The sequence below is a fragment of the Phlebotomus papatasi genome, chromosome 1 (assembly GCF_024763615.1).
Source record: "Phlebotomus papatasi isolate M1 chromosome 1, Ppap_2.1, whole genome shotgun sequence".
In the NCBI taxonomy this organism is placed as follows: Eukaryota; Metazoa; Arthropoda; class Insecta; order Diptera; family Psychodidae; genus Phlebotomus; species Phlebotomus papatasi.
The window spans coordinates 1073164-1083393 of NC_077222.1; the positions used below are offsets into that span (position 1 = coordinate 1073164).

The following is a 10230-nucleotide window of genomic DNA, read 5'->3' on the forward strand; positions in this document are numbered from 1 at the left end:
CTTTCAAAAACATGACTCTTAAGTTTAAGAGGTGTGGTCGCGACTTCTTTCACACTCAAGAGGAAACACTCACTTTTTCTCCATCAATTGAAAAATGAATTGAATTTACCGCGAAAGAATTGCACAATTTTGCTCATTTATCAACCAAGCATCTTCCAAGGAAATTTCTCAAGAATAAACATGGTGAAGAAGCAGCTTGTTTAAGGAATTTATCAGATTCAAATTGAATTATCCTATTAAAAATTCCTATTTATTTCCTTTTAGGATTTTTCTATACCTTTTTCGTTTCAGATATTGGCTAGCAAGGCTAAGACGGCGGTGGCTGCTACTACTTCTGTTTATTCTGTGTCTGTTTTCCTATTTCCTTTCCGTCCTTTCCCACGCCAAAATGTGATCTCATGCTTATAAATTCGTATAAATTTAATTAGCAATAATTTAAGGTATAATATGGACTATAGTCTAGGATTTCTGCCGATTACCTGATAAGCCCGGTAATGATAAGACGGCAGCAGACACAACCAAGTTGCAGATTGGAAATAAGATATCTATAGTGCGAGGCAAAATCGTATCAATGTTTCACAGTTCTCTATAAAAAAAATAATATCTCAGGATCTAATTTATATTTCGCCTCAAGCTTTTTTTTCTTGGAGAGTCATATTATAAAGCAAAAAATATTCAATTTCAATTTCAATTTATTGATAGCACACAAAAAAATAGGATAGTTCCCTCTTACAAATCCCTTGTTCTGAAACGCAATTTTTGGTCTAAAATTTTATTTTACGGATTATTTACGGTAATAGGAGTGCAATATTATGACATTCGATTGTTATAAACGTATTTTTCATTACCACTTCCGGCATTATTCCCTTACATCCAAAATTATGCGTAATTTAATCAAAATACACTCTTAAATGCAAAATATGTATATGGATTTTGGTCCAACAAAATGGTTAAAAAAACATTGCGTAGACCGTATAACGATAATCAGACTACATATCCAATCCATGCTTAGTCCAGTTATATAATTAATAAATCCGGACGCCAATCAAACATTATTACAGTAAGTGGTTCAAAATTTCAGTTTAAGGGAATCCTAAACTGTTAAATAAGATACAAAACTTATCAAAATACTAAAGAATTATTAAACAAATTTTGGACAGCGTCAAAATCATCTGCGAGACCTTCAAAATTCCAAACTATTTTACGGATGAAAGGCCTGGAGATGCCGTTGTCCAGAAAATGAGATAGAAGGATTTCTGTCATTTTTTTCTATGCGTGTAAAATGTTAAAATTCTTGCAAAAGTGGATGAATAAAAAAAGTAAGATGTCCAAAAAAAAAGTTTCTACCACAAATTGTACCATTTGAGTTCCTCTAACAAATAGTCCTTGTGCGAGAAAAGTGGGTCACTCCTGGTCCCAGAAGTAGATGGCCAAAAAAGACGTTGCAAAATGTGTCTTCCTCGACATAAATGGTTCTGGATGACCATGGTTTATCCATAGCAGATTAAGTATACCAAATTCTAAAAGCTTATGAACCAAGCTTTTCAACAATAGTTCACTCATCCAATTATGTTCATCAGGAGCTGAGATATACCACTCCAAACTTTCAACCTCTTCTAGTGACAGAATATATGATCTCATCTAATATTTGTAAATTGAGTGATCCAATTAAAAGACCATTTGACCCAATTAGCGAAAAGTCGATCCACTTAGTGAATGCTAACTTATATCAGTATTAGCATTATTTTATAAATTTTCTTTAATATTTTTGATGTTTTTTTAAATTGTGTTTCTGAATGAAACAGTGAATAATTCTATGGATTTAGACGAAGTAAAAAAGAATTTCATTAGTCCAGAAACAAGCGTTTAAGTAGAATTCTGTGGAAAACGATCCGGTTATCACAACTCACTATACCCAAAAATCATTGAAAAAATATTTTTAGAGATGTTTTTTTTTCAATAGGAGATAAATTCTGAAAAAATCATCATTAGGGTTTTTGCATATTAGGGGCCTCTCGACATTTCATTTTTCCATACTTTTTTGTATAGAGGCACTGAAGAGTATTGGCAAGTTTTTTCTTAAAGAAAATTTACTAATCAGTCTGATATATTTCAAAATCCTGCATTAAAAGCTGTGTAAAAATACATATTTCATAATGTTCGCCGAAATGATACAAGAACTAGGAGCAAATTTGTTTAAGTCGCGGTGCAATGTCTGCAAAATTTTTACAAGGAAAAGTGAAAAATAGCTTCACTTTTTATTAGGCTTAATGGGCCCCTGATTGCAATAAACTTTTGTTAGATAATATGTCTTGGACCTTAATAAAACTTGTATTATTAAAATTTTCTATTTCGCATATAGCTATAGGAAATCTAAACATCCTCAAAGAGTAACAAGACCCTCCATCCTGCCCCCATTCTCAGATTTTTCTCTGAAAAATGTCCTTCAAGCCTTATGGAATATTTTTAGTGGGAGGAATTGCGATCAAAGGCTCATCTTATTTCACTCAAAGCATGTGACATCTGCGTGCGTGGATATTAAAGATACCGCATATCCCACAATATTGCTTATGGAATAATGGACAAAATATTGAACAGCCTTTAAAATGATCACCAATTGTTTTATTAAAGCATCCCATGCTCACCATCCCCCTAAAAGGGGGAATGCCTCTTGTGAAATATAACCCCATATTAAGTTTTGATTTCCCATCACATTTTCCGGGCACATCAATCACTCCCTTGGAGTGTTGAAGACTCCACTGGAATGGGCAGGAGACATTCTTGTGATATCAATTGAGTGGTTTCAATTGCCTCTTTCAGCCACAATTATTTTCTCTTCTAAATGAATGGCAAGAGAAACACAGCCATTCAATTAAGGAAGGTTCTGAAGGAAAATGCAAATTTTCACAGTCCTCAGATGTCTACGGCAGGGTTGGTGGAAAAAAATTCTTCAGCATATCTCAAGGTGCTTTTCCTCCCCCTCAATTGATTCAAATTCTCAATGTGGGACAATTTTAAATTCATCTCCTTCCTCCCTGGGAGAATTGGAGGAATCTCACAGCAATTTAATTAAATTTTATCCCGATTTAATGTTGAAGAAAAATTCGAAAGAAAACCCTTCTACCAGAGGCCTATTTCAAAGTAAAGGAAATTTTGGTATCATTTAGCAACCAAAAATTCATTTAGCATAGGAATATTTAAATTTAATTCCTTATATTTCTTCAGTAAAATTCACAGTATTAAGGAGTTCATTAGTGGAAATAGTGAATTCTTATAAAAACAAAACAGAATAAGAATATATAATATAATCATAAAGATAATACTTAGATTTCAATAGCCTTATCTTGCCACAAATAGTAGATTGTGGTCTTCTTCCTCACCTCCTGGAGTACCTTGATATGTCTTAGTATCTGAATTCGGCTGTGAGTTCGTTTATCAATCATCTGGCCAACACAGCGTACGACATCTTCTTGCGTGATGAACTGCCTGTTCGGAAACTCCTTCTCTTGCTTCCGGAACAGATCATATAGAATGCGTTCACTCAGTGAAATAGAATCCCTTTTACAGAAGAGAATTCTGTACTTGTCCACAAAACACTTTATGATCACAGTGTCCAGAAAGTTCTGTACATCATCAATATTATTCCGTCCAAACATGTGCTTCGGAATACGCCCAAAAATGTCTGGAGTGATGTCGAAGTTAAATTCCGGGAAGTGTAGCTTTCTGAAAGACTTGCAGTTTGAGGAACTTGATCTCTTGACTGAAGATCGTATCTTCCTGGTGCTCAAGTCCAGACGACTAATCCGGAAGGTTGATGGATCTGCATTGATCTCTCTCAGGATACGATTTGGAGGAGTAACCTCTTTGAGATTCTGAGATTGTTGCTGTAGCTTCTTAAGCAGCTCCTCTTCTTTCAATTCAGCCAATTTCAGCATCACCATTTTCTGTCGATGTGTTTTCTCCATTTGATTCTGAAACTTAACCTGTAAAGCTGGGAAATCTTCGAGTAATTTCCTGCACTTTACTAGAAGTTCCTGTACTTCAATAGTAACTGAGCTCAGTTTTTTACACTCTTCTTTTTGATCCTCCTTCTTGAGGCAGATTCTATAGTGCAATTTTAGCATCTCAATTTTTTCAAAGTATTTTTCCAGGATTTTTCCGTAATCCATTGTGGCAGAAACTACGGGAACTGTTGTTTTTTAATAAGTTACTACGTTGTGTTCCAGATTTCTTCCTTGAATAAACGACCTGCATGAAAAAATATTTAGGATTCTGAGTTTTCTTTTGAAATTGGATCTCCCATAGCTCGGATTGGATATGTCAAAGGTGGTTCATTTTTTAAGATTTTTTTTAAAAATTATAACATAACTAAAAATTTTTGTTCTGATCCAGAGTACAAGAGGTTAAACTATCTAACATAAAAATGGAAATTTTCTTTCATACACTAAGAAAAAATCTGTAGAGTTGAAACAACTCTATGGCCGAGTTGAATTAACTCGCAGAATATCGAAGTAAATGTTACTTTTTTCGTTGTAAATTTTAGTAAACAAAGTTAAAACTACTCTACGTGCAAGTTGAATTATCTCGTCGTATATTGGTGTAATTATTACTCCTTTTCGATGTAAAATTTTATCTCGACTGAAGTATATGCTTAAATGTTTTCGTTTTAGGAATATACTTCAGTCGAGAAGATTTTCATGTAACAAAGTTCATATGGAACATCAATTAGAAATATTCCTAACAGTGTTTCATGAAGACATATGCAGTGCATCATATGTGATATCTCGGAATATAGGAAACTGAAGATCAAAAAAAAATAATAAGGGAAATGATAACATAAAAAACATAAAATTGCAAAATCGTTCCATTTTCAGATTTGTAAAAAAAAATAATTTTATTCTAAAAAAGTATTATTCAACTCTTAATATGAGTTATTTTAACTCTTAAAACGAGTTATTTTCACTCTCAAAAAGAGATATTTACACTCTTTTGTCATGTAAATTTTAGAAGAAAAAAGTTGAAACAACTCTTCTGAATATTACACCTAAATAGAAGTAAAATCAACTCTAAAATATAGTTAATCGAAAATCACAACGAAAAAGAGTTAATTTACCATAGATTCGAGTTACTCGTTTATTTTTCAGAGTGTATAACAGATTATTTTATTGTATTATAAATATATATCAAATATATTTTTTATATTATTTATATTAGAATGAAGAATAAAAATGTCTCGATTCTTTTATTCTTCATTGACAGAACAGTTGCTTATTGTATTTATAAATTATACAGATTGCAATAAAGAAGTGCGTCAAAAAAAAAAAAATTATATTAGAATATTTGTATTTTACTGCAGATTTCTTCTTATAATAAATATTTGCACAAAACCTCAAAAAAGATACATTTAAAAATTATGTTTTGTGAGTGTCAATAAATGCTAAGCCTGATAGGTTATGTGCTGGACAGATCTACGGCTTAATCCGAGAGACGGCTTAACTTAGTTATAATCAAAATTGCAATTAAACTACATTTCCAACCATTTCCCACTAGGCCGTCTCTCGGCTTAACCCGTAAGTCTGTCTGGGGGATTAGGAACTGATTTGTTGATGAACAAGATTAGTGGTCTCTAGACTAGACTTTAAGCATAAGTATGTATATACATCGCTTTCGACTGTAAAGTGGAGCTTTACAGTTGAAAGTTTTCAGTTTTTCAGTCTTAAGAATTTATTTGGTCCCTTACAGCTCAATTCAGGGAGATCCGGACGGGCCAATTTTTTTAACGAAAGCTTTAAATCTCAGCTACAACTTTGCTAAACTTTCAGTCCGAAATAGTATCTAAAAGAATCCTATGAAAATTCTTTAGAAGAGAAATAGTAACAGGCTTAAATAAATTTTGAACTACATCCTAACTTTGAGTCCCTTTTTTGTGCAAAAAATGTTACTCATCGAACGCTTTTGGAAATTTAAATTTTCAATAAATGATTAGCACTGTGATATATTTTCTGGAGAAAAGAATAAAAAAAATAATATTGCATTTAGTCTTTAGATCTTCACAATACAATACCACTGAACTTTTCAAATCCTTCTTTTGCAGCTTTTTAAACTATTATTCAACTCTTTTTCCTTGGACTCCTTGGACTTTGTTGAAAAAGAAAATGTTGAAACATCACCCAATTATTAATGAAAAGTATCAAGTTTTCAATGGTAGTAGGTAGTATGGGCCCTAAGAAAATCTTTTTGTACTAAGAGAATTACCATCGAGAAAATGTGTTGTTCCATTGCAAAATTTACCCAGAATTTGTGTGATTTTGGGGTTTTTCACCGGCTGAAAGGATCGCCAGAACAAATGGAAATTGCGCACCTTATGGAAGTGAATTATGAAGTGATTTAGAGGGTGATTCGGAATTTTCCACCTTACCCAAAAACCACCATCCCTCCCCTTGGAAAATTTGCACGTGACCACAATTTGTGTCCAGGAGATGAGATGCGAAAACAGCCTAACCACCAAAGTAATTAAGAATTTGCACTGAAGCCTTTCTTTTAGCGCACACAATTTTGAGAGAATATCATTTTGTGGTGGATTTTCCCACACCTTTCTGAGAGATATTCCTGTCCCTTCTTTCAGGCAGGGAATTACAGATGCAAATAATTGCTTATGGGATTTTGTATTTGAGTTTAAGCACTTGACTTGCTCTTGGATAAGGTTTCTGATCAACCCTAGGAGTGTAGTAGGGGATTTTGACAAATTTATACAACTAAGATTTGTTTTTAAACGATTGAATTTACATTAAAAACAATAATAGTTTTATAAAAAAGAAGATTTAAATAAGGTCCTTGTAATATTATAAATTTGTAAGTGGTTATGTTGGTCAAAAAGACTAAAAGAAACAGGAGATATGCTAAGTGTGCCAAATTTCGGCATATTTGCATACAAACGCCAAAGTCTCAAGTTTGAAATCTTATATTTTTAATACAAATTGATTTTTTTTGTTACTTTTTTATAGGGAGTATTGTTTGGAACCTTGTAGACAGTTCATCTTCTTTTTTTTAAATAAAAATTGAAATTTGAGGAACAACAAATGTGGCCGGAATTGCAAGCTGGCCAGAATTTGGCACACTTATCCTATTGTCTACATTATTTTTCAAAATAGGGGATGGGCGATCACATCGACCTGGTGTTACATTGAAAACGCTATTTTTCGCATATTTCCGAATTGAGCTTAAGCTCTCCATGTTTTAATTTACATCCACATTTGTTTTGTCTATCTAAAACATTACGTTAAAGCCTAGGTCCCTTTAGAAATATTCGAAAAAACAGCGGTTTCAATGTATCCCCACCTCTCCCTAATAAAGAAATTATTTAATTCATACTCTTAAACATAAAAGTACAATATTTAAACTATATAGTTTCTAAAATTTTCACTTAAAAATTTTGAAAATTCAGCCACTTAATTAAATAATGATTTTATTCAATTAAAGAATTATATTAGGTTTTATTATGTTGGAAAAGCCGCGACTCCAATAGGGATAACCGGTTGAAAATTATGATGATGATGATATGTCGGAAAAGATAACATTCCTCTTCTTCAGTAATAACAGAAAAAGCAATTTTTGCAGCAAACGTTTTTGCACATTGTTTTTGACATTGTTGACGATTGAAGTTTCAAGAATACCGAAATTCTAAATGGCAGAACAATCAGCGCTAAAGTGGCGAGTATGTGAACTTATACTTTAGGCTTCTGGTAGATTTTCTAATAGGTTTGGTTTGGCTTTGGAGAGGCTTTGTCTCTTCGAAAGGTTATTACACTAAGTCTTGGCATTATGCACTTCAGGATTATGCACCTGACGGAATTATGCACATACAATTATGCAAGTTTGCCTACCATTGGGAGTCAATTTATGAAATTATTTTTAAAATAGGCCTGAATGTATACTATGTTTATGACGCGGGAAATGTGAAAACACTGTGCTTATTTTTCAGAATAAAACTTTAATTTTTTTTTGAAAAGCTTAATGTTTCTGCTCTGACTACTTTTACTCCGCGCGAAATTCGTTCTACGATAGATTTATTCAAAAGACAGTCCCTGCGGATATGCAAATTTTCTCGATGCGTAATGCCATTTCGCGCGTTTTTTTTCGGTCTCGAAAATGTGCATAATGCCGGGACTGAGTGTACTGAACGGAGCCAATATCGAAATTCGAAATGCATGAACTTGCACTTTAGGCTTCCCGTAGATTTTTGAATAGGTTTGGCTTGGCATTGGAGTGGCTTTGTCTCTTCGAAAGGTTATTACTGAACGAAGGCATTAAGGAAAATATGCAGCTTTTTGTCTTTTTGATCCACGTAATTCCTTAAAAAATCCATAGCGTTGCAATCAGAGGCCCATCAAGCCTAATAAAAAGTGAAGATATTTTTCACTTTTCCTTGTAAAAATTTTGCATCTATTTTACCGCGTTTTAAACAAATTTGCTCGTAGTTCTTGTATTATTTCGGCAAACATTATGCAATATGTATTTTTAGATAGCTTTTAGTGCACGATTTCGACATATATCAGACTTATAAGTCAATTCTCTTTAGGAAAAAACTTGTAAATAGTCTTCAGTGCTTCTATGCAAAAAACGTATGGAAAAATGAAATGTCGAGAGGCCCCTGGTTGCAATAATATATTTTTCGGACGTAAATATTAGTAAATACGTCCAAGACGTATTCGTTGTAAGAGATTAATAAAAACTTGTTTAGTTGACGAGTAATTTACGACAATTGCTGATTCAAATGAGGAATTTTGTGAACGTTTTTTACGAACTGAGTTCGATTTGTCGTATTTGTTGTATAAAGAAAGTCATTCAGACTGAGTGATACCCAATTCGCAACTCTCATCCCATAATTTCTGCCTTCATTTAGAATTTAACTGCGGGGGACCTCTCGCTATACAGGCTAGTGCTCTACTTTGAAAACTACAACGCATCCATTCTGAATGACAGTGATGAACTTTTCTCTTCTTGTTTTTCAGTGAAACTCTTTTAAATCCGTCCTATTAGAAGTAAGATGAATAGTTTAATATCTTATAAATTTAATTTAGTTCTTCAATCACTTGAAATTTGCAGACACTGTTCCACCCTCATCGCGCGTACTCTGACCCAAAGGTAGCCTCCGCAGATGGATGGGTAACCCCACGACAATGGCAATTGTCACAATTAACCACGTAATCAAATGCTATGCATCAGTGGCATCATTTTACAACATTTCAAGCCCCGTCCCTCCAGAGACCTTCGACATAGTTCTCCCCGCTGAAAGCCGCGAATACCCAAACATAAACCCACCAATTCCAACATCATTAATCATTGATAAAAACAGCGCGTATTGTCTTGTTGGTCTTTTTAGCATATTTCTCGATGCAGTTTTGTGTTCTGGAAAAAAAAGGAGTCTTGACTGTTTTGTGAAGACACATGAGTGAGTTGGGAATTGTGTGATCGAACTGGGAACAAGATATGTGCTTTCAATTACAATCATTAGATATCTTGTGCAACTTCTTCGCGCTCGGCAAAGATGATTGCTGACAATCCATGTCGATGATCGCAGAGAAGGCATCAAAAGGAGGATTCAATTGGACGCAAGAGGCTTGGTATATTTATGTAAATAATCACGAAGCAATTTCTGTTTAGGGTAGAATGACCACCTTCTGACCAGCTGGGTAATATTTATCTGAAGTCAAGATCTTTTAAAAGAATCTCCCCAGAAAATCCCCTTATCGTTTGTTATAATCTTCGATGAGCGTCTTGGCTAAACTAAAGAGTTTAGCAAAACGTCTTTAAAAAGATTCTGAAGTAAAGTAATATAAATAACAGGAAACACAGAACTGAATTAGGATATATAACAGGGGTGAGCAAAGACCGTTTGAAACCGAATAAACGTCAAAATAAGTTTGTTTAGGTAGCATTTTGACGGTTTTGACCATTGACGTACAATTTTCATTTGACGTTTGTTTGATTTAAAACGGTTCTTGCTCACCTCTGATATATAAAATTGATAAAATTAGTACGTGACTTTTGAAATATAATTCGTGCATAATACAAATTAGACTTCTTCTGTCAAGTATGTTTTCAAAATATTTCGAATAACAATCTAGTCAGAGGAAATTCAATGCGCCGAAAGTTAGGCAACATCGAACAGGGGTAAAGCTTCTTCGGGGATTTCTATTTCGAAATGGGTATTTCGAATTCGAATGCCCT

General features: G+C 33.6%; 1 protein-coding gene across 1 annotated transcript; it reads right to left on the reverse strand.

Annotated features, from left to right (window-relative positions):
* Positions 1-3318: 3318 nt before the first annotated feature.
* LOC129798457 (spindle and kinetochore-associated protein 1-like) lies at positions 3319-4169 on the reverse strand. The gene has a single exon (XM_055841605.1). The coding sequence runs from the start codon at positions 4167-4169 to the stop codon at positions 3324-3326; it is 846 nt and encodes a 281-aa protein (XP_055697580.1). The 3' UTR covers positions 3319-3323.
* Positions 4170-10230: the final 6061 nt, after the last annotated feature.